This window comes from Oryza sativa, chromosome 2 (genome assembly GCF_034140825.1).
Source record: "Oryza sativa Japonica Group chromosome 2, ASM3414082v1".
Lineage (NCBI taxonomy): Eukaryota > Viridiplantae > Streptophyta > Magnoliopsida > Poales > Poaceae > Oryza > Oryza sativa.
In genome coordinates, this window is record NC_089036.1 from 19,690,008 (window position 1) to 19,715,220 (window position 25,213).

Here is a 25,213-nt window from a genome sequence, read left to right on the forward strand (position 1 = left end):
CATCCTACTCCCGGCCTCCCTGAGCTCCGGTTCAGCACTGGTGCCACCGCCTAGTGTCTAGCAGAAGCGGTGCTGAACTCCTGTCGGAGAGGACGACGACGATATGGCCGAGACAATGAGATGTACTTGCTGACATATAGGTCATGTAGGTATTTAGTTATTTTTTATATAATCATATAGATGCCACGTCAGTACATTTGGACCAAGTGAACGTGTCATGTCAGCGAAACCACCATTAATATTGTTGAGAGTCATTTTTCACGGTTTTAATACTTTGAGTAGTGGTTACTACCCGATTTTGCTTCGATCCGATCTATATTTGAGGGTGTGAAATTGGACTTTTTCCTACCCCTACAAAAGTTCATCATCCATGACCATGGGCCTCCTTTCATTTCTGTCCACTGGAGATCTTTTTGTCCCTTCATTTTTTGCCAATTGCTGACTGTTACTGATTATCGGTCCTGACATCCGTTCGCATTTTTGCTGACAGTGCAGAAGCGGCAATGCTGAACTAGGACAAATTACTGATTGCCAAATAACAGTACAACTCAGTGAGTGCATGTATTGGTGATCTTATGGCTGCGAAATTTGCTCTTATTTTCAGTTGTTACGTCGCTCCGGAGTCTGCTTCCGATCGAGGGTCACAAGCAGGAAGAGTATTGCGGCTTTTACCGGCAGGAAAAATTCTTTGATCAACAGAATGCGTAAGTAGAGTATCTGGTCGTTCACAGTTCCACACAAGTGACATCCGAGACACTAGTGGAGAAACCATCTTTGGTCGGTCCAGTAAAATCCACAATAGTCCCGGATCAAAAAGAACCGGGAGTAAAAATTATTTTTAGTCCCGGTTATAAAAATTTTGATCTTTAGTCCCGATTCATCCCCTGTCAGAGGTATGTCAGGGGGTCGAGGATCTTGTCCCGGTTGGTGTCAATAACCGGGACTAAAGATCACCACTTTAATCACGGTTGGTACTACCAACCGGGACTAAAATTAAACACGTAGTATATAATCCCTATCCCTTATCCTCTCCTCCACAGTTACAATTTAACAGATTGAATCTCACCCCCTCTCCTCAGATCTATCCTCTCTAACTCTCTTCTCCAACTCCTCCCCTTCCTCCTCTCCTCCCCCTTCTCTCCCCTTCCTCCTCCCCTTCCCGGCCGGCCTCCCCTTCCCATCCGGCGGGCCGGCCGGCGGCGGGGCCCTGCGCTACGGCGCCCGACGGAGGGCGGCAGGGCCGCGCGCGGCGGCGGGCGTGGTGGGCGGCGGGGCCGCGGCGGCGGCGGGCGGCGGGCGGCGGGGCCGCGCCCGTCGTTCGTGGCGATCGACGGCGGCAGCGGCATTTTTTTTTTAATTTGTGATGATTCACTGAGTGTATTTAACTGAGAAGTTACAAATTTGTGATTCATTGTTTGGATCTGTGATGTATTTGAGTAATTTCTTAGGATATTGTGATGTATTTATTTGTGTGTATAAGTAACTTTGATTTGTCATGTAGATTTGATATGTTACTTCGATTTGTGGATTGGGGGTTTGATTTGGGATATGTATACCACTTGATTTGAGAGAAAATAAAAAAGAAAAAAAAAAGAAAAAGGGGATCATCTCACTGCCGCAACCATCTCTTTAGTCCCGGTTAGTGTTAATAACCGGGAATAAAGATATTTTTAGTCCCGGGTATTTGAACCGGGCGATCTTTAGTCCCGGATTGGTAGTCCCGGTTTGAAAACCGGGATTACAAGGAGTTGCGAACCGTGACTAAAAAGCATTTCTCCACCAGTGGAGTATCTGCACAAGCCAGAGGTAATTAAGCATGGCTAAACATATCACAATTCTAGCTAGGTCAATACAAGTGATACAAGCTAGTTAAATTAATATCCCAGGTTATCAAGGATGGAATATCAAGCAAGCATGGTCACAAACAAGCAGAAAGGTAATTCATATTCTCATTATCTAAAAAAATTAATTTTATTTACAAATGATAAACATTCTATGAAGTAGTCTCAACGTACTAAGGGGGGGGGGGAGGGATGTGTGACTTAGCTTCATGTGATTACTCTCGCTAATTAGCTTCATGCTGACCACCCGGTTTCAGAAGATCCCAGCTTAGAGAACGTGAGTGCCACCTCATTGCTGTTGCATGCATCTCACATTCCCATGGACCCAAAAGAAAAAAAAAAACTCGTCACTCTAGAATTCCACACAGTCAGCATCAACATGGAGGTATTTAACTCTGAAGAGGATTGCGTACCTAACAAAGTTATACTGCTTTTATATGAATAAAACCCGCAAGTTTATCTGAGACGCTCATCTGAACCGTTCCCTTTTTTACTACTAGTACTACTGTACGTGCCATCGTTCCGAACGCTTAATTGGGCTGTGGCATCAAACGGCAAAGTGGACAAAATCAGTGTGTCGCCATCAATTTGGTCCAGCTAGCGTCCAGTCAGGTTCAAGTCGATCCAAATTGAACAGAGTAACGTCGGCGTCGGTGCCGATCATTTTCATCATGAAGTCAGTGCTGATATTTCATTTGGGGACCTTTCAAATGGATATTTCAATTTTGTCCATACCAAGATATTTCAGTTTGAACATGCAACCAACTCCGTCTTCTCATTTCCTTACCCTTCGCTTTCACTATCCAACATTTCAAGGCTTAGTTTCTTTTTTTTTAAAAAAAAGGGGAACACTTGGTTCTTTTCGGATTATTTACTAGACCGTTGATTTATTCTATGTTTGGAAAAATTAATCTTTTTCAAAAGACTTTCTTATATTTGTTAAGTCTATTTATTAAAATATTTAATATACCATATAATCAAGTAGATAATCTGCAGCAACAATGAGCTCAATAATCTGTTTCAAACTTATCGGAGTGCGGAACTCATCTAGTCAAGAAGTGAGTACTTGCCCTTGGAGATTCAGCCATGGGCCAAGTAGCGAGTCAAGCCCTGATCCAAATCACGAGAGTGATAAACATAAGGGATTATACAGGATCGGGCACAGATGTGTAACACCCTATTCTTGTATATGGACTATGGATGATCGGGAATGAGTTACAATGAGTGGAGTCTAAGGGTGGAAGCTAACTTGCTTCAACGAGAGCTAAGCTATTCGAACTAGTTGAACCCCCCTTTTTGGTGGTATGTATCCTCCTTTTATATACCAAGGGAGTCCAAAATGCCAATACATACATGTGAGATTGGGATAGAGGTGACTGTTTCACCTATCAATTGACGAGTGGAGCGAAGAAGTCAAAGGTTTCTTCATCTGAGTTGTCCACTGGCCTAGCTGCCAGCCTTCGAGGGCAAAGGAGGGCACATGGAATGCATACTGAGAGGGTGCCACGTTGCATGTCTTTTTTCTCTAGGGAGACGTGCGCTACAAGCGCCGCCATTCCTGCCACGTCATTGGTAGGCTGTGTGATTTTTGATTTTGTCTTAGATGTCTCTAAGCTTGCGAGAGTTGGTTGCCCCGAGTATAGCCCATAGAGGGCCACGCCAGAGGAGAGAAGTGCCCCAAGCACAGCCCATGAAGGACCGCACCCGAGAGCGGATGTGTGAAAGCCCAACCCACGGGGGCGCGATTAATGAAAGAAGTGCCCCGAGCATAGCCCGTGAGGGACCGTGGCTGGAGGTGAACGTGCCTCGAGTAGCTAGTGATGGGACCCTAGTTCCTATTTCTCCGATAAAACTAAAGACCGCGTTATTTTAAGTCTATAAGTTTTTACTAATTAGCTACCCATAAAATGAGAAATACGATTAGCATATGACTAAGTGAGTATTAATTATTAAAATTTTAAAAATTAATTTATTTATTTTTAAAGAACATTTTATATATAACTTTTTTCATGAAATATAAAGTTTAACTGTTTAAAAAGCGCATCAACAGAAAATGAGAAGTAGTTAAGCTCAATTAGTTATTTGGAACAGGGCCTGAGCCTAACCAAGATCAGATTTTCTGAACCCATCCAATAAAGGAAAAAAAATAAAAAATATACTCTTTTTTTTTACTGTTTTTACATAAATATACACGTTTAGAAGAAAATTATAGAAATATACTATTTTTACATAATGGAAGTGCGAAATCGCGCGTTACCGCGCAAGTTCACGCGGTGAGGGCGAAATAGTTAAAAGAGCTAAGGGTGGTAGATGGATAAATTGACATATGATAAATTGTATGTAGACTATTTGTTTGACATATGATAAATTGGATGTAGATGGATAAAAAAGTAAGGGTGGTGTAAAGTGACACAAAGATAAAAATTACTGATTCAAACTAAACAATATTGATTAAATATATAAATGGTGATCAAATCCGTACATCTATAATGATAAATAGTTCAAAGTGGAGTACATAGGCATGCTGCAACAAACTTGAAAAGGCACTAGTATTTCACTATTTTGGAACTTTTTGAGAATGATCAAGCTCTGGGGCCACCTGGACAGGAAACTTGAGTCTTACGAGAAGTTAAGTAGGTGTTGGCCAACGACTGATAAGCTGTAAAAGAAATAACCAAAATAATAAAAAAATAATTTATAGATAAAATTTTGTATTGATATTTTTTAAAAAATTATATCGATGTTCTTAGAAGTTCAAAATTTAATATTGAGAAATAGACTAGGATGAAAAACCATGCAATCTTTGGTTGTGTTTGGTACTGGTAACAAACAGACAATGAGAGTCATGCACATGTATATATCGTGGAATGGACTAACCTCAAAGTAGGTTGTTGCCGTGTCACCGTCGCAGGTACGAGTTAGTTGCCACCAAACACCACGACATGCCAACCAAATGACTGCAGATGCCTGCACGCATATGGAGTCTCCGACCGAATGACAAGCTACTAGTTTGAGGATGATTTGTGGGAGCAGGTGGATTGGATTGAAATTAGTATGGTTTCGCACGCATAAAAGAGCGTATGATATGATGAGAAAGGAACGGAAAGAGAATGATTGCGCTTTTAAAGTAGTAGAGAAAACAAAACTGAATAATGAATGATTTTTTTGGAACTGAATAATGAATTATTTGAATTTACCACGCCTCGCTCCTTAATTTGGACTTATAGAGAATTAGTGACCTCTTTGTATAGTACTACTATATCAGAAGTCATTATAACTGGACATAACCTTGTTGACACATGATTTGACCCGTCTGACAGTAATTAAGGGTAGTATCGGACTGCAATATGTCCGTTGTTCGACAAGCCGGCCATGCGGCGCCGGGTTATGGGACCAGTCGAACGCCCGCTGTTCGAACGCAGGCCGTTCGATAGGCGGCATGTCGATCCTCCCCCGTTCGATTGGTCTATAGATTTGCGATTTTATTCGGATGCCAACCATTTTTGTGATTTTTCATTAAATTAATAATATTTATATACAAATATTTCTCTAGATTTGCGATTAGTGTATGATTTGTTGAGTTTTAATTTTTATAAATTTTGAAAATAAAATTATTTAATATTATAAAACAACTTATATATAGATAAAATTTACACCAAATATATCGATGAACGGTTTAAAAAACGTTCTAACAAAGATCAATAATTCAAGAGAAAATATATATCTTAACTAGAAACGTCTACTGTTCATTACCAAGATCATATGCCCCTCGTTTGCATATACAAGTTGCACTCCCACATCACATCTCCAGGAAGGATCGATGATCGTGGTAATAATGTTGACAAAAATGAAAAAAGAACTCCCCAAAGAGATCACATATCATTGACCAACATCACCCTACGGCCAGCTGTGCCATGCTACCACGTCCCGCACGCACTTGTCATGTGGGTACTAATTAATTTACGGATCAATTATACTGACAGCATAGTTTAATTAGCAGTAGCGGTTTGCACGCACCACACCTCCCCATGTTAGATTAACATTAGAGCATGTACAATAGCTACTATAAGTCAGCTATAAATATATTTTAAAGAGATAAAAAAAGAGAGAGAATAACAGCGGGTTACAGATTTGTAGCCAACTGCAGCACGAACTCCAAGACATAATGTGTGTATGATATGTGGAACCAGATATTAATAGTATATTAAGCAACTATTATATGAATTGGCTATTACATTGGTTATAAATGATTTGGAGCTAGTAGTTGGCTATACTATTAAACTTGCTATTATAGAATCAGGGAGGAAATTGTGCAGCTCGTGCACAGCGAGCAATCGGGTGATAATATATTCTTATCTTGATTACCTCTCTCCAACCAACGTGGATAGATCCAGTGATCCCACCAACCAGCAACAAATGGCAGCCACCAATGCAAATTTATGACGAGTAATGCAAGACTAATAGTAACCTTTGGCACAAACCTGACTTGAGCTTTGACTCTTAAGTAGCGGCCAAATCTGAATTCTATATTTAATTCATATACCAGGATTTTTTTTCTCACTTTCATCACTTAGTTTTGGCTTTAGAATCGTCAAAGAGTAGCGATATAGAGGTGTTATCCAAAATTATTTTCCCGTAAAAGCTCATACAGGCATCAGCACAAATTTAACAAGCACAGATTCTAGATATTTGTCATGTATTTAGGATATATTTAAATTATTACTAGATAGCTATGAATGAAAGATTAATGCATATATTTAGGATATATATAATACAATACCTTTTAAGTATATTTATTACACTTTCTTTTTTTTAAGAAAAAGAAAAATAAGTGATCAAAGTTGTAATGAGAACACTACCTAGTGCCAAGTGATATATCTTAGTACTATCATCTGAACATGCTCTTATATCTAGATATTCGTAATACTACAGTACAATATGTCACTGTCCATTTTAAGTTTATTTATTTTAGGATAAACCGAATAAAAATTAACTAAACCCCAACTCCTAACAACTTCAATCTGTTCCAACCTTTTTTCCATGGGATGCACGGTGACTTTTTTACAATTCAGCGGGTCACAACTCGATTTTGATTTGGCATCCTCTGAGGAATGAATTGTAAAAACAAAAAAGGGAAAAAAAGGAGGGAGAAGAAAACAAAGTCAACCTCTCGTCGGTTACATTACAATTTACAGGAGCAAGCAGCTTAATTAGCAAAGGCTGCGTAGCGTAATCCGATCACCGATGTATCCATCCAGCAATCCATCCAAGATCGATCAACCCCTCGTCGTGATCTCGTCGTCGTACTATTATTTATAGTCCACCGCTAGCCATCGCACTCTGCAGCAGCAGCAGCAGCCGCGCCCCCACACCTCGCCTCCTCCTCGGCTTGGATCTCGCCGCATCATCTGCCGCCGACGACGACGAAGAGGAAGACGACCGCCATGGGGACGGCGAGCGGGGACCAGCCGGCAGGGGCGTCGTCGGACAAGCTGCGGCACGTGGAGTCCATGTCGGAGCTGCCCTCCGGCGCCGGCAGGATCTCCGGGATCAACGCCGTCGTCCTCGGCGAGTCACTCGCCGCCGAGGAGCACGACCTCGTCTACCCCTCCGCCGAGTTCTCCGCCGACGCCCTCGTCCCCTCCCCCAAGAAGGTATAAAACCCCCAACCCCAATACCCAAACCTCGCGTGTGATCCCTCTCGCTTCCCCATTGGGGACGGCCAAGATTGATTGCCATGGCGCTTGCTTTAGCTCCCGGGAGAGATCTTTCCGTTTTGGGGGGTGTCCTCTTGACACTTGGGATCGTACGTCCTGATCAAGATTGTGTGACAAAAGTCAGATAGGGACATGAATATCAATCACTATGCCAAGAGGAATCCTGAAGCTTGGATCCAATCATTTCATCCTAGTGAATTCTTTCTTTCTTTCTTTGTGTTTGGTGATTGTGATGTGCTAAAGGTTGTGATCTTGGTGTGTGTGTGTGTGTGTGTTTCATGGTGGACATCAGTACCAAAAGATGTATGAGAGGTCAATCAACGACCCGGCCGGGTTCTGGTCGGAGATCGCCGACGCCTTCTACTGGAAGGAGAAGTGGAACCCCAGTGAGGTCTGCTCCGAGAACCTCGACGTCACCAAGGGGCCTGTCCAGATCAGTGTGAGTGCGCGTTGACTAAATTTCTGCATTTCGTTGTGATGGTGATTTTAAGTGGTTCTGAATCATGTGGGTGATTCTTGGGGTTGCAGTGGTTCAAAGGTGGCAAAACAAACATATGTTACAATGCTGTTGATCGCAACGTCGAGGCTGGGAACGGAGACAAGATCGCGATGTATTGGGAGGGCAATGAGCCTGGTCAGGATGGGAAGCTCACCTATTCAGAGCTCTTGGACAGGGTTTGCCAGGTAAATGCACACTCATACCTGAGAACGTATTGAACAATAGGTGTTTAACTGTCAATGTGTGTCATTGGATGTTTGTGGAAAATGCCGTAATATAACGTGTTGCGTTATCCTTTTCGTAGCTTGCCAATTACTTGAAGAGTGTTGGTGTCGGCAAGGGTGATGCTGTGATCATCTACTTACCAATGTTGCTGGAGCTTCCCATTGCCATGCTTGCTTGTGCCCGCATTGGTGCTGTTCACTCGGTAATGGCCACAGCTAAAAAGCTCTCGTGGTTATCCTGGTTAATCCTTATGATTTAATGCATACTGCAAAAATTTCTCAGGTTGTATTTGCTGGCTTTTCTGCGGATTCCCTGGCCCAAAGGATCGTTGATTGCAAGCCTAAGCTTGTGATCACTTGCAATGCAGTCAAAAGAGGGGTGAAGCCCATCCTTCTGAAAGATATAGTGGATGCTGGTCTGGCTGAAAGTGAGAAACAAGGAGTCGCTGTAGGTATGCAGTACAATCTGAATTCTGCATCCGCACAGGCAATTCTAAGCTGTTATCATTTCTTGATTTGCATAAGATGACTTATTACTTATTAGGAGAATAGGAGGTCCATTCTAAATATGTAAACCTTTATAGTGACTGAGCTGTGGGTGATACAATTTATCCAGTTTACTGAAAAATTGAACAGAACACGACTAGGGATTTGAAAAAAAAATCACTATATTTAGTTTTTAACATAGGCGTTAGGTTTTGCAAATTAAATGAACAATAACATTATAACCATTAGTATGTAAATTTCAATATGTATCCAATATTTGCTGCATTTTGGCTGAAAGTTTATATAAATCACAAGATGTTCTTGTTGGAAATTTTCTTATCTTGTGCCATGTGGTTTATTCTGTGAGCACATGAATATAATTGCATACAATATCTTGTTTACTTACTACTACTGTGTTGGACAGGTCTATGTTTGACATATGAAAATCAGTCAGCAATGAAGAGAGAAGACACAAAATGGCAAGCAGGAAGGGATGTTTGGTGGCAGGTGTGTGAGTTTCTTCCTTCAACAGCTACCTTGTTAATACTTCTAATATACATAAGAAAATTTCAGGATAGGGATGTATATTCTTATAACATCACTGTCAATTTTCCATCATCTCCTTGAGTCATACCTTTCAGGATGTTGTGACCAGTTTCCCAACCAAGTGCGATGTAGAATGGGTGGATGCAGAGGACCCATTGTTCCTTCTGTACACAAGTGGCAGTACAGGAAAGCCAAAGGTGCTTATGGCCTTTTAATTGCATATGGCATAGAATTATCCTATTACTGCATTACCCAGATATTAATCTCTTTGAACATATTTAGGGTGTGTTGCATACTACTGGGGGCTACATGGTTTACAGTGCAACAACATTTAAGTATGCATTTGATTACAAGCCGTCGGACATATACTGGTAAAGACAAGTTCTTTTTTTTTTTAAGGAGATGGTTATGGCATTTTCATATTTTGGGGAACTACTCCGAGAAACTTCTATTTCCTCATACAATCTTTGGCCTGTGTGTGTGTCTCAACATCAGGTGCACTGCAGACTGTGGCTGGATTACTGGACACAGCTATGTGACGTATGGTCCACTCCTGAATGGAGCAACAGTTCTCGTTTTTGAAGGGGTATATTTCTAAATACGTTCAAGTTAGTATGTTCTGAAATAATTGTGGTTTCGATATGATTGCAATGTGATGGTAAAATAATCGTGTGGTTTTGATTGTTGTTGGTCTTCATATTTATTTTGTCTGACTTATCTTCTTGACTGACAACTCAGAACAGTCATGCCAAAATCTACTTTTATTTCCCAATCAGTGCTTGACTTCTTTCACTTGTTTTATGAATTTACTTACATGCCATTATGTTTAATTTAATAAGTTCTTTGTTAGGTATTCATTTTCATTTGCCTGTCATCCTTTGCCTGAAGTTTTCCTTTGAACCATAACTGTAGACTCCAAATTACCCTGATTCTGGTCGGTGCTGGGACATTGTGGACAAGTACAAGGTGACAATATTTTACACTGCACCAACACTCGTTCGATCACTCATGCGTGATGGCACCGAGGTACGCATGGTGATTCTGTATTGTGCTCTCTCATTTTTCCAGTACAAGATATACTTTCACAAAATCTGCAAGTGATACGAACGAGCCAATCTGGTGATTCTGGATGGCAGTATTTTAGCCCCCATCATGTCAGTTTGTCTGGACTCAAGTTGATTGACTGCAATCAACCATTGAATTTTGATATTTGATGCTGTTTGCTGAATCCCAACCTTTGCCAACCTAGTTATACTACTAACATGCAAAAAAGAATAATCTTGCTGCATGTGTACTGTGCAGTTAATCTGCATTAGTGGCACACTTACATTATAAAACACAGTGGAACTAATATTAAGTGTACAGACAGATATTTCATGCAGGCATCAGCACTACCTATTTGGTACATTATTTGACTTGCTAAGAAACTTGTGACTTGCCAACTTGAAAAATCGAAACTTCTACAAGACTGAATTAATTAGCTAATTCTGAGATATTTTATCTCTGTTTGTGAGTAATCATCACTGATTTTTGTTTATATGCTTTGCAGTATGTTACACGTCACTCTCGAAAATCTCTTCGAGTCTTGGGAAGTGTTGGTGAGCCAATTAATCCTAGCGCATGGAGGTTTGTGGAGCATTTATCAAGTGCCACAGTACTATATGTATAGAGTTATAAGATATCAGTTTCATGCATGGTTGATTTCATTTCAGATGGTTCTACAATATTGTCGGGGACTCTCGATGCCCTATCTCCGACACCTGGTGGCAGACTGAAACTGGTGGCTTCATGGTAAGTAAACCTCTTTATGTTCCACATCTCTTTCCAGTTTTCTCGTGAGAGTATTAAGTAACTCTGATGATCTTCAATGTTTTGATTTTCTGTATAGATCACTCCTTTACCTGGCGCCTGGCCTCAAAAACCAGGTTCTGCAACCTTTCCTTTCTTTGGTGTTCAGGTAATAATTTATGTCTTAAATGTAAAGACACCATTATAGAATATATTCTCACTACCTTGTAATTATTGTAATTTAGAAAATACCATAATAAATTGGAAGGATTTTTAAAACAGTTACGGTGATGGCATTTTCCTGAGTTCTTCATGTTTGCAATGTGATTTTATTATGTGAGACCTTTGCGATGGGTATTTTCCATGCTGTGTTTCTTTCTAACTAACTTTGCTGTGTCTGTTTGGTATTCAGCCTGTCATTGTTGATGAGAAAGGGAAGGAGATTGAAGGAGAATGCAGTGGATATCTTTGCATAAAGAAATCATGGCCTGGGGCTTTCCGGACTCTCTATGGAGATCATGATAGATATGAGACCACTTACTTCAAGCCATTTGCTGGCTACTATTTTACTGGGGATGGTTGCAGCAGGTAGTGAAGTCTTTCCTTCAATATTATACAGGATTCAGGTGTATTTTTTTAATTGCTTTTGTACTTTTCAGTTTTCCAAACAATTTTAGCTAAATAGTATTTGCATATCAGGGACAAAGACGGTTACCACTGGCTGACTGGAAGAGTAGATGATGTCATCAATGTCAGGTAAGCTGCTTCGTTAGGTCCATGTTACTTGCTATGGTTTAGTTCAGTGTTCGGAAATTATAAAATTAAAACTTTTTGGCTTCTTAATTTGTAGTGGACACCGGATTGGTACAGCAGAGGTTGAGTCTGCGTTGGTTTCACACCCAAAGTGTGCAGAGGCTGCTGTTGTTGCTGTTGAGCATGAAGTATTGTCCACTGTTTTTCCCCCTTGCTCCAATCTCTATTGTGTTGGCTATCCTGCTACATATGATGCTTAATCAATAAATTGTCTGCTTCAGGTGAAAGGTCAAGGAATATATGCTTTTGTAACTTTGGTGGATGGTGTTCCTTATAGTGAAGAACTACGGAAAAGCCTCATATTGACAGTCCGCAACCAGGTCTGCCTTGGTCCTTTTGGATGTTCTTTCTCCATAGTGACACGTGACAATGCTTTTTATTTTTTATTAACTTTGCGCACATCATCAAAAAGCACGAAAAACAACTTAACATGATTTTATCTTGTCTTGTGGCAGATTGGGGCATTTGCAGCTCCTGACAAGATCCACTGGGCACCAGGACTTCCTAAAACGAGAAGCGGTAAGATAATGCGCAGGATTCTGCGCAAAATTGCCTCAAAACAGCTGGATGAACTTGGTGACACAAGCACCCTTGCTGATCCTGGCGTCGTTGACCAGCTGATTGCGCTCAAAGATTGCTAGATTGTAAAAATTAGATGACAGATGCACTTCCACTGATGCTTGTGCGTTCCATTTCTCTTCCTATATGATGGAGATGCACTTTCTCTTCCTACATTTTAGTGTCCATAGTCTTTCGTTTATTCGGTGGAAGTTGCTCCTGGTCTAGGGAACTGAAACACGATATGGAATGATCTGAGAGTGTGGTGTTGGACTTCTGTATACTTGTGTTACACATTGAGATGACTTGCTCCATGAATGTATTTGATGGACGCAATAAATCCATTTCAATAAAATATTTTGTATGATTTTCCCCGTTCTAGTTCAAAATAGGCAATCTATTGTTTTTCAATTTAATTTGAGAATCAAGGTATTGCTTTCAGGCCTTATAACAATTCATTGGTAGTGAATCCTCTTGTGCTATTTTGCTTCAAACTGCATGCTCGTCAACCTTTAACATCTACTTCCTGTGTTCTCAAATAACACAGCACTGACTACTTCAGTTCAATTTTGTTCATATAATTACGCTTGAATGCGCTTAATGGATTAGACTACGATGAATGCAAGTTTTGTTTTCTTTTTTTTTTCTTTTTGCAGAAAAGAGAAACGGTCCAAGTTGGAAAATTAATAGTGTTAATTGGCAGTATGTTTTTTTTAAGAGATTGGCAGTATTTAAAAACGGGTAAATGCTTGATTTTTTTTATGCTGTTCGCAATGCTGGTAGAGTTGCTTGAGTATCCGTCAGAATATGTACTATATATATTCATCTGAATCACAGAGCGCGTCAATCATATACAAGAGCCTCCTCAACATATATTGATATATACAGAAGAGCTCAGGGAGGATACGCTCTGGCATGTGGCAACGACCATTGTTCAGTAGTGTCAGAAGCTGAACATTGCCGTTCTCTAACCACGTAGAAAAAATAACACGGCCTGAACATTTTTTATCTCCATATCCTGGCCATCCAAATAATCTTATATACGGATGTCTAATTATCTAGGAAATTATCTATGGCCTAAGTACTGTTGCGCAGACGAACAAGCTTCATGCCCCAACTCCGATGAACTTCAACTGTTTACAAAGAAAAAAAAATGTCAGGTGCATCAAAGAATGACTTTCACTTATCTGAAAGTATGGAATCTTTCTTCTTTCAAAAAAAAACCCTGAATTTTATTTATCTATTATTATTATTATTATTATTTTCTTTTTGAGATGATGAAAGTCTGAAATCTTCAGCTAAGCGAGGTTTGATAAGCAACTTACAAGGTTGTTCTTGGGCTCCCTCCAATAGAAACCATGGATGAAAATGGGCAGGATGTTGCATGCCACTAGCACGTAGATCATCAGCGCGTGCTTACCCATCCACTCCATGGGGATGGTAAGTTTCCTGAATCCATACACGTCCACCTGAAGGTTTCACAGGGTTTTTTCCAATGTTCAGAAATAGTGACAGGTTGCATGGCATTCGCATATGTTTTCTTGGGTCTAATTCAGAGGACTAACCAGTGTGTAGATCCCAGCAAAAAGAAGCCCTGCAGCACCAGAGGTAGCCAAGGCGTAACTTATCGTGTACAGCGGCTTGTTCATACGAATCCCTGAAAAAGAATCATGGAATGTTCTGATCAATCTCATGTTATTAGGATTTAGGAAGAAGGTACATGATGCAGGTTACTGTCTAGTAAGCTCTTACCAATGAAGTCCATTGAGAAGGCCAGTGCTAACATGCTGAAGGAAGGAATTAGCCAATTTATTATCCTTCCCTTGTGTTTCTACAGATCAATTTAAAAAAGAACATAAATTGAGAATATTTCCTCTATGATAAGAAATATACAGATGTAGTCACAAAACAAGTGTTATACCTCAAAATGTATAATTATATGTCCAAACTGCAGCCCAATCAAGCATGTGACAATTGCCATAACAGAGCTGATAAACGAACAAAAAACAGACTTGTCAGAATTTACAGTAAACAAGCACTTGGAAGAGCTGGCATTCCAAGATGAGCTTTCAGGCAATGATGATGAATGGTTAGTGAACTGACCTGAGGAGGCCTTCAGGATCAAATGGAGCCTGACACCATGATGGAGCATCAGGTGGAAGGGGCCCATTTTGCGGATAGTTTATACTACATTGCTGCAACAAGAAAAGCAAAACATAGATTGAAAAATTGAAAATAGGAAGAAAGAAACAATTCTCTGACAGACCTTGCATCATACTATAGTACCTTTGTACGCGCATAAACCGGTCGTCTGTAGAGATGATCGATCCCCAAGATTGTACGGTCAAGCATTCCAACGGCATTGCAAGCTGGACCAGTGTCTCCTCTTACTCCACATCTCACCTGATAAATCCAATGAAACATGAAGCTCTATGCTTTGCAGAGTGTACTGAATATGTTAAGCAGAAGACCGAAGAGCAGTAACACTTACAGAGAATGATTTCTCTGTGGAACCAGGACCTGATATCTGGTATTCCCAGTCTGGAACGTAGACACCGTTTAAAATAACAGTATACATGGTTGACAGGAGCAATGCTACAACCCTAGCAGAACAATGAATAACAATGTCAGGATTTAGGAATACTAGTACTAAAAAACCACATATACTGTATGTAAGCTGTTCTCTCTTAGTTACTACTAGAGCAACTGAACAAGTACAACAAGTACTACTAGTCAGGATTTAGGAGTAGAAGAAAGGAATGTCAGGTCAATATCACAAGAAAATAAACTAGAGCACAGCTAACTTGGTCAATGATCTATGACCTGGTAATATTGATTTATGTATTGTTATAACCAGTATTAGTCATGGGCAAACACTTATAATGTGGATGATTCGAACTCACAATTGGTAACGGTATCTCCGTATCACATCGAGTCCACAATCTACATCATCATCTCCCTTGAGCCAAATTTCACAGATTGCAGCCAAAAGATAAGCTATAGCAATTCTCTACAACATCATAAAATTATCCAAAATGACTTGGGTTTTTCTTTGTCACTTGTCAGACAAAACAGAAGTAGATATACTGTTAGATACAAAATATATATCCTGGATAGTCCAGAGAGATATACCTGAAGTATACCCATCAACCGTATTTTTGTAATATCAACACCAAAAGTGAGACTGCGGACACCATGGAAAAAACCGCCTGTAAAGATGAAAAACATAATATTTGTGAAGAAGAAAAACATAGTATTTGTAACCAGAAGAATATAAAGCCAAAGTTGATCTCTTCATGGCAATGCAAAGATCATTTCTCCAATTTTCCTTTTTTTTCCCATTTAAAATAAATGCACTATCATTTAATACCTTGGAGAACAAGGCCAAGGCAGAACAACTTGAGGGCACGTAGTACAGCCTTCTTAGTAGCCTCCAATTTGTCCGGCACCCTCTGCACAAAGTAGCACAATTACGATCTAGTTTCGGCTCAGAAGAAGAAAAACATTACGACATTGACCACGTCACTGACGTCAGTGGTTCATACCTTGTACGCGAGCGTTAGAGAGATCCCAACCATGAAAAGGAAGAATGGCATGACGAAATCTGCAATGGTTACGCCGTCCCATGGAGAGTGGTTCAGTGCTGGGAGAAAAGCTCCAGCATCATCGACAATGATCATAAGCTGCATCAGGCAAAATAATCATGGGATGTTATACCTTACAAGAAAAAAACACATTTCTTAAATTCATTTAAAAAAATTCCCCCTTGTACAACACCACGATCGTAAGTGATTAGCTATCAATGCTTCCGTGATAACAATTTACAGTCCAGTGATTTTTGTGTGTGTGATTTTTTTAGATAATGTTGTGTGTGTGATTAGAAGAGCGGGAAACTGTTTTAACAGCTCGAGTGGATATCCAACCGTTTATTGCATGTCATCTAAATGATTTAAAAAAAAAATAAAAAAATATGAATAAGATAGATCAATATGTAATGTATCAATCCACAAACATGCAAGTTAAAATTCAATCTTCCTTATAAACAGAAATGAAACGTTTTGAAAATACACAACTCCCAAAGTCCCAACGCAATCTCAAACCAAAGGAGCGAAGCGAATCAAGCGATGCCGATGGCGACATGTCCAGGACGGCATCGGATTCCATGGCCAGGCCCCAGTTTTCACCGCTATTTTACCTGGAAGAGCCACACGAATATTTTCAGTATTTTGTCACTGGACGGACTACGGACCAGCACTGCCCGGCAGAGACGTTCTTGGATTCCCGGCCTGGTTCATTCAGGCCCCTCTGCCCTGGCCATCGACCAGAGCGAAAATGACATGAGCACCAGAGCGACCAGTTCTTGCCATTGATAAAATCAAGGCGAAATTCGAAACGGGTTTTTTCCAGATAAATCAGAGATGAATTTGTAGCCACTGTAAACAGCTTCACCAACCGGCAGAGAAGCCGGTTCTTGAAGGTGAGCACTGAAGGATTTGCTCAACATCTGTTTGGCGAGATAATTTCATGTCACTTTTCGGTGACCATATGTATGATGATGTCTTTGAAGCCAACCTTCTGACCAAAACCGTCACTGACTCTTCCAAACCAAGCAAAGATTTTTCACAGCCATTGAAAGGACGATGAAGGTGAAAGCCAAGGCGCAGCTGAAAGTTCAGAGACTGGGACGGGACGGAAACCGTGTGCAGGGGTCAGCAAATGTACCTAGCCGTACAAGTATCCATCAGTAATTTTCAAGCTAATCTTGACTCAGCCGTGTGGTTACAGGTCTTCCTCCTGTCTCAGCTCCAGCAAGCACGACACAGGAAGTGTCGCTTTTTTACACTCGCTTTTTTCTGAAGTTTTCTTCTCCTTGAGGCCTTTGCCCATTCAGCGCGTTTATTTGACCTCGAGTCGTCGACGCAGGCCACTGCAGCTGACAAATACCCAAAGCTGGAACAGGAGGTACAGTACTGTACTGGTACTAGTGTACTGCCCAGACACATGTATAAATTGATTGCTTAGCTAGGCTTGCCATTAAATTGGCTGTCAATTTCGCAATTTATTTGGGGAGTATTGATTGTAGAACCAGGTCTAAGAGACAGGCTGCATTGAAATCGTAGTTGGGGTGTTAACGTCTTCCAGTCGGCTAATGTCTGCAACGTGCAGCAGCTTACCAGTTCTCATGGATGCAGCACACATCCTAGATTTTTGGGTGTCTTTTCTTCTTTTCCTTTTATTCGTTGAGTTTGACATCTTGGGCACTAGTGCTAGTAGCATTTGATTCTTCTACTAAAACATTATATATATTTGACATCTTCACAGCCACGGGAGTGCAATGGCAAAATGGACAGGATAAGATGCATTTTAGATCAAATAAAGTTGGTGGTTCTTGACTGCATGTGTGACAGGTTACTGGACCTAATGTCCATGGACTCGAAATTCAGGGAATCAGATTGCACTTAGCAGATCAAATACTCTTTTGGTGACCAGGTGTCTTCCGTTTCGTGTCTAGCTACAGTTTAGCAAAGGCAACACGACATAGATAACCCATTCGATCTCTCGGTGCTTGACACGACAGTCATCAAGAACAAAAGAAGCAATCAGTACAGCAAAAGCCAAAAAAAGAGGAGGTGTCGCAATGCGCCTCACAGCAATGGTCATCTCACAAATAATTAAGGGAAGAGCTTTCTGTTAAAGCCGTGTTAATTATGAACCGGCCACATCACGCACGTCATGCCCCAGCAGGATCAAGTTGCTGGTGCGATGCCCATTTGGCTCCAAGCCACAAACCTCAGAAAATACCAATGCTTATAGCTTTGATCCAAGGAAGCAACAGAGAAAAAGCAGATCTACTGATGATAAGATTCTTAACCCCATACGTTGCATCCCCTTTAATTTATTTAATTATTGAGTATCTTATGGTCATGCAGTTACCAATGTTGCATAAAGTCGCTAGGGATAACCGGTTTTTCATCTGGCTGCGGGTCAAGATTGAAAGACTTTTTACGATGCTTAATTAGAGAGAGAGAGACAGAGAGAGAGAGATCACATTTTTAATGGTACGAGATGTATCAGAAATATTTTAATATAAAAAAATACTGAGATAACTTAGAGTACTTTTTCAAGAACCATAAAAAGGGGTCTTCTATATGCAATGCAAAAAGGGTTGTGATCCGGAGCTCTTCTAGGCTAAGAAACCATTTTGTAAGGGAGATGTCTTGTCTAAGACGTGTACATAAACATGCTGCAACCGGGGTAGCTTTTGGCCGGTGTGGAGGCCTCGTCCGCTTGCCGCGCTTGTCGGCCAAGAAAAGCAAAGCAAAACCGAAGCAATGTTAGAGAGAGAGAGAGAGAGAAAGAAGACCAAATAGAGCAATCAGGCTGCAGCAATCGTGAAGCTGATGCAGCGACGGCTGCGTGACAAATGGTCCCGCCGCGCGAGCTCGATCCAGTCAAACATAAGCTACTAAGCATCACTCACAGAATCACTCGCAGGTGCCTAAAAATTTGTCCTCAAAATTCTGTTTTAAAATTGCTAATTAGATTTTTTTTAAGTGTGAATAGATTCCTCACTACAATAGATATAAAAAAAATTACTTCAATAATAAAAGGTAGTAGCTACTAACAGAAACAGAAATTGCTTTCACCTCTGGTGAACGATCGTCCTCTTTCTTGCGAAGGGATTCTCCACGTGTCATCCTCTCTCTCCCTCCTCTCATGTTTATTGGGAGCCAGAACACTCCTTCACTCATGGAGAGCAAGAAGGATAGAAAAGGGGATTTCAAATTTTTTTGAATCTAACCAGGAAACTATTGGAGACAATTTCCTAAAAGGAAAAAAAAACAAAATTTTGAAATTGAGGGATATATTAGGTATCTGTTGATGATGCTCTGAACCTGTTTAAAGGACGATCTTTTATTCAGCGACCGCAGCAATGTAAACTAATATCTTCAGTTTTTTTTTCTTTTTCGATACGTTTTAAGCTGTTTGGCAAATGGGATTGAAAATGGATATATCCTAATATATACAATCGTACCTATCCATTTTTTTGTCCACCTAATTTTATCTAAACGATACGTTCATTTTTATTTTTCTATTCCATATCTCGCATAATCCATTTGTCAAATACAGGCCATGAAGGTAATAAAAGCTAAAGCTGTTGCTATCTACATTTATATATATTCGTTACGTGACTGCACCGACCGGCGAGACGGAGCGACACACATGGCGGCCGCACGTGTAAAGGGCGACGACGAAATTGCATCTGCCCGCCGGCGAAAGGCCGGTGCGCGCGCCGCTCGTCGATCCGGTCGGCCAGCCCGCGTGATGATCAGGTGCATGCCATGCGACGCCGAGAAAGAATATGTGCCTCCCTGAGATATTCCTTCTTGTTTGTTTCGCTGCACGATTCCTTTGTCCCACGAATTCCGATCGAGCGCATGATAAGTTGGAATTTCGTTCAGCTACCACAGGAATTCAAATCAGAAGATTTGCCAATGTGGGCCTAAATTCGATTATTGTGAGTAGTGCCTCTACCATAGCTCTGTTTAGATCTAGAGGGCAGCCCTCTATTTAAAAGTATTAAACGTATAAATTACTGACAAAACCCATTCCACAACCCTTGGGCTAATTTGCGAGACGAATCTAATGAGCCTAATTAATCCATGATTTGCTACCGTAATCATCCGCTAATAATGGATTAATATACCTCATTAGTTTCATCTTGCGAATTAGCCCAAGGGTTATGGAATATGTTTTGTCAATATCTACATTTAATACTCCTATGTAGAGGCCAGTTTAATCTATTATCTAAAAAACATTTAATACTTCTAAATAGCAAGATACATTTAATACTCCTTTGTTAGGCCTTTTAATAATTATCCCTCCGAACTAAACAGGGCCCATATCTATCAGTAGTTGAAATTGTCAAATCACACGTGATTATTTGGTTTCTCCCTGTAGGATACATTGGACATTACCTTTCTTTTATGCACGCACTTCTCGAATTGTTAAACGATATAATTTTTGCTTGAAAAACTATAGAAAAGTAATTTTTAAATCAAATTAATCTACTTGTAAAATTTTTAACTTATAGTACTTAATTTGTTATGCACTAACAAGCTATATCGCTTTTCGTAGGAGGAAATGAATTATGAATCAGCACTATCGAATAACTCGCAGTTAGTGAGAGCCATATCTAGTTGTAAACCAAAGCCTAACAAAGGTGATTTCAAAAAAAAAAAAAAGGCCTAACAAAGGGGTACCTCCTACTCTCTCAGGTGGCTGGCCTAGTGGCCTCTGTACAGAACAGTCAATTTGATTTTGAAAGGTTCATGCTCTGGCATAATTGGCAGTGGTTGGCATATGGATTGGTGAACTAGAACCGACCTAATACCTTCCCCCCAACACAGCAACATAAACCAGTTCTCGTGGTGCAGAATGACTCTAATTGCAAATTATAATTTGCAAGTTTGCAACTCAAGGTACGTGCACGCGGAACGCTTACGTCACCTCACCGAAGTGGACATCCATAGTGGCTAGCTGCATTGCCTTCATCTACAGTTAATGCGCGATTGCTGCCTATAATGAGCTGGTAATTAAGCTCGTGCTCATTAGAAGGGGTGTATTCCGATCTGATCCAGGTTGGCTCAAGAAGATTGATCCATGGAGATATTAATGCACGATTGCGGCTTTTGATATTTGTACTCCCTCTGTTCTTTTTCATATATTTAGGGATGGAGGTAGTAAAGATGCAAATTAACAGAGAAGAAATAATTAAACACAAAGTCAAGCCTAAAAGGAATACTAAATTATTCCCTTCTCCTTTCCTCCCCTGATCATACCTAAATTAAAGGAATACGACATTATTCCCTTCCTTTCCTCCACTGATCATACATGTTTGTCCTATATGACAATATATTCGAGCTCGCATATGGCCCTACGAACGAGAGGCAGGCAGGCACCAGCTAGCCACGGGTACACAGTCCTTTGGACACGGGGAGATTAATTGGCTGCTGTGTACTTACCTCAAATCTAAATAAACAAAGACAAAGAGAGGACGATCCGTGGGAGCGTTAACGCTGCAGTTGCAGTCTTGCAGTACGTACTATACTAAATATAAATGGCTAATTATAGTGATCTTGCAAGCATGTACTCCCTCCGTCCCAAAAAAAAAAGACAAACCCTGGGTTTCTGTGTCTAACTTTGATTGTCCGTCTTTATGAAATTTTTTTATAATTCGTATTTTTATTGTTGTTAGATGATAAAACATGATTAATATTTTATGCGTGACTTGTATTTTTAATTTTTTTATAATTTTTTCAAATAAAACGGATGGTCAAACGTTGGACATGAAAACCAAGGTTTGTCTTTTTTTTTGGGACGGAGGGAGTATGCTGTGCTGGTACAGAAAAATGTCCGTGCATGCATGCCGTCTTTGCTCCACTAAACTACAGTACTTTCTCTATTTCATAATATAAGACTTTCTAACATTGGCCACATTCATATATATGTTAATGAATCTAGACATATGTGTGTGACTAGATTCATTAACATTTATATGAATGTGAACAATCCTATAAAGTCTTATATTATGAAACGGAGGGAGTAACAAGCAATTGTACACAATCAGAAAATCTCCGTGAGTTCCTCTTCACTAAACCCCGTCTGTTTAAGGACATTTGGCCGATTTCCGCTGCTCCGTCCGTCTCACAAATATTATCGTTCTAGGTTAATTATTTATCAAGGGTTGAGTAAAAAACAATAGTTTCTCTTATTAAATGATGGAAAAGAAACTATAGTGCTATTTATTAGTAAATGATGTGTTGCTAGATGGTCCTATGAGTATGCATGTATATATATATATATATGTCACGTTTCCATATTGGAGGGAAAATCAGTGCTGTGATGATGGATTAGTTTAAGCAGCCAGCACTGGTTATTTTCTGTGGCCAAATTGACCCCTGACTAGGATACCTCACCTTAGTTTCTTCAGGGCCACTGGTCTCTAGTTCATGACTATTACTAGCTATATTTAATCAAACTTCCTAAGACTTGGTCTTGACTCCTCTTTTTTGGAGGCAAAGCTAGCTATTATCACTTCTAGTGGAAAACAAAGAGAAACAACAACTAACAACCAAGGAAAAAAAAGAGAAAAGTTCATGCACAAGGCAACACAACAACCAAAAAAAAAGCTCAGTTCATGCACACTGTGTCGATCAGTAGATCATCATGGAAGGAGGGAAGAAAACGAAATTAGCCGGAGGTGGAGGGCAGCAACAGAGAGGAATCATGGGGGCACACGCGCGAGACAGTTCACGGATCACGGATCGATTTGGTTGGCCGCGCGCAATCGATCGTGGAGATGGACAGGGAAAGCGCAGCGAACGCCAATGCGATCGATCGAGCGCCGAATCAAATCAAACAGCGAAAGGAAAACAAATATGTTCTCGGCTGGGGATTTGTGTTTGTGGTGTACGTACCAGCACGGTGATCCCGCGGAAGACGTCGAGGGAGACGAGCCGCTGCCGCGCGCCGCCCTGCGACGGCGGCGATGACGGAGGCCGGGACTTGGCCGAGACGCCGCCGCCGTTGCAGCTGCCGCTGCCGCCGAGCTCGAGATCTGGCGGGCCGGCCGCCGCGGCGTCGTCGCTCCTGACGAGCTCGTACCCGCCCATGGCGCCCGCCGCCGTCCTCCTCTGCCTGCACGACCACGCCGCCGACGCGCCGCCGGGCAATGCCCCTGCATTACTCCCATCCATCGCGCGCGCGCGTCAGTTTACGATCGACCGAGATGATGCGGAGAACCGAGAAGCGAACGGACTCGGATCGTTTCGATCGGTTGCCTTTACCTGATCCGGCTACTGGGTCGTCTTCCTCCCGGACTCTGATCCGGCCGGCTCGCTCCCCAAATGTAACCGACTCTCCTGATGAAAAACTATTGTGATATTATCCTCTCAATTTATCTGGTGCGCTTGTTGGGAGATGGGATGAACTGGGGGATTAGTCTAGATTTGCCGCCGTTGTAGACGCCTTTCGGTTTCGGCTGCACGCAGCTAGACCGAGCTGATGGTGGTATATATAGTGGTTACTACTGGCCCGCTCTTCTCTCTGTTATACTATTCGTCTTCTTGTCTTAGCACTTCTTAATTTCTCATGTTCTTATTAGGGACCCTTCTTAATATTACTTCCTCCATCTACTATGTCTAGATTCCAAAATAGAATCACGATGTACAGATTCATAATATTAGAATAGAATGTCATTTGATCATCTTAGATAAGATATATTCTACTACTATGATGTCTAAGTTCGTAGTTATAAGATTTGTCTTATATAGTACTACTATGATCCTATATTGATATATTTTTTTAGAAACACGGTACAGATACAACGCTCATAATACGCGCACACTTACCTAGTTAAGTAATATTTTTTACGTAGATTTGACCAATCGTTTTGTTAAAAAAGTTATATAAACATATAAATCAGACTTAAAATAAACCATAATAAAATAAATAAGAAATATATTTTTTATAAAAAACTAAGATGTATAATAAATCGTACGTAGTTAATCGTGTGTCCAGAGAAAGAACCAATTCTTCTCACTCTCGTTGTTCGTTTCAGTATTTGTGGTAGCAAAAAGGGGTGTGTTGCCATCGCATCGCTCGCTCGCTTGCTTGCTCGCTGCGAACTCGCGCCATCATACCGTTTTGCTGCGTATTAGCCACTGTCTTTCCGTGATGCCCTTTTTATTAGTGCCCTCCGAATTGTACTGTTGGCTTTACTTGCTCTGGGTCTGCTCCGCCTCACTACTCTGCCGTGCCTTCTGTGTAAGATGAGAAGAAACGTGACAAAAGTCTTTTTTGAGAGCTAAGATTCTGAGAAACAGCTAGTGAGAATTTAGAGAAGCGAAACCCATATTCTAGCTTCCAGTTCATTTTCTGAATTCTACAATTACAATTTATCAAAATGTAAATGAAAATCTAGATTATTTGAGAAGTTTATGACAGTTGCAGCTTCTTAAAAAAAATTCTCCAGCTGTCAAAAACTCTATAAAATGTCAACATGAATCGGATGCTGCTTTAGCCACGGTGACACCATATTTCCCAATTAAAAAGGGAAGAAGATACTACTTACTTTTGTCATGCATGGACATCAGTATTTCGCCCCGAGCATTGCGGTTTGTATGCGACACGCTAGTTTTCGATACGTTCGTCGCCTCTGGTCACGAGCGAAGAGTGTGGTTATGGAGGTGACACGGTATCAAAGTTGTGATTTGGCCCCTATCATTTGCGCTCTAATATGCCTGTGGAATCTGAGGAATATAGCGCACCCAAATTATTCTCGCATGGACAGTTTTCGCGTGACAAACCAAGATATTTATGGAGATGATGTTCAGAGAGTGTTCTCTCGTATCACAAGTCATGTGTGTGTAATTTTATCTACTCCAATGTGTAGTTACATCAACTTTGGAAACATGTTAGTAATAAATACAAAACACATATAATAATTAAAAACAATGTGTAAAAATTATATGTGTGTTGACGAAAAAATCGAACGCACCGGCCTGGGAGATCTGCTTAGCTCCTGTGCAGGTCCAAATATTGACGAGATACGGGCGTGCCAGTCAGTTTGATCCTGCAACTGACAAGATATACAAATAGTATATCAAAACAGCCGATCGGCTGACAAGCCGATGGAGTAGTTCCAGTCGATAGCCAATAATAGCTAATGCCGATACC

General features: G+C 40.8%; 2 protein-coding genes across 2 annotated transcripts; one reads left to right on the forward strand and one right to left on the reverse strand.

Moving 5' to 3' along the window:
- The first annotated feature begins 7,053 nt into the window (after window positions 1-7,053).
- Window positions 7,054-12,853, forward strand: LOC4329518 (acetyl-coenzyme A synthetase, chloroplastic/glyoxysomal). The gene is made up of 18 exons (XM_015770990.2): window positions 7,054-7,495; window positions 7,851-7,997; window positions 8,087-8,242; window positions 8,362-8,484; window positions 8,565-8,733; window positions 9,192-9,274; window positions 9,409-9,510; window positions 9,596-9,684; window positions 9,809-9,899; window positions 10,226-10,339; window positions 10,863-10,939; window positions 11,026-11,104; window positions 11,202-11,270; window positions 11,514-11,689; window positions 11,801-11,857; window positions 11,952-12,042; window positions 12,136-12,234; window positions 12,370-12,853. Exons 1-18 carry the CDS (start codon window positions 7,286-7,288, stop codon window positions 12,553-12,555), a joined length of 2,118 nt encoding a protein of 705 aa, XP_015626476.1. The 5' UTR covers window positions 7,054-7,285; the 3' UTR covers window positions 12,556-12,853.
- A 413-nt stretch (window positions 12,854-13,266) lies between these two features.
- LOC4329519 (uncharacterized) lies at window positions 13,267-23,543 on the reverse strand. Its single transcript, XM_015768155.3, has 14 exons — window positions 23,323-23,543; window positions 22,954-23,213; window positions 16,018-16,155; window positions 15,843-15,924; window positions 15,605-15,681; window positions 15,376-15,482; window positions 14,964-15,075; window positions 14,759-14,875; window positions 14,576-14,667; window positions 14,394-14,460; window positions 14,225-14,303; window positions 14,038-14,129; window positions 13,798-13,941; window positions 13,267-13,605 (listed from the first exon to the last, which is right to left on the reverse strand). The coding sequence occupies exons 2-14, from the start codon at window positions 23,146-23,148 to the stop codon at window positions 13,579-13,581; spliced, it is 1,329 nt and encodes a 442-aa protein (XP_015623641.1). The 5' UTR covers window positions 23,149-23,213; window positions 23,323-23,543; the 3' UTR covers window positions 13,267-13,578.
- Between the last annotated feature and the right edge of the window lie 1,670 nt (window positions 23,544-25,213).

Bases quoted from the DNA above. Each gene is read 5' to 3' on its own strand.
- LOC4329518 (XM_015770990.2), top strand. From the start codon at position 7,286: ATGGGGACGGCGAGCGGGGACCAGCCGGCAGGGGCGTCGTCGGACAAG. The intron at 9,511-9,595 runs GTGCTTATGGCC...GAACATATTTAG, and splicing joins GCAGTACAGGAAAGCCAAAG to GGTGTGTTGCATACTACTGG. The intron at 12,043-12,135 runs GTATTGTCCACT...TGTCTGCTTCAG, and splicing joins TTGTTGCTGTTGAGCATGAA to GTGAAAGGTCAAGGAATATA.
- LOC4329519 (XM_015768155.3), bottom strand. From the start codon at position 23,148: ATGGGCGGGTACGAGCTCGTCAGGAGCGACGACGCCGCGGCGGCCGGC. The intron at 14,668-14,758 runs GTACTATAGTAT...TTCTTGTTGCAG, and splicing joins CGGTTTATGCGCGTACAAAG to CAATGTAGTATAAACTATCC. The intron at 14,304-14,393 runs GTATAACACTTG...ATTGATCTGTAG, and splicing joins ATATAATTATACATTTTGAG to AAACACAAGGGAAGGATAAT.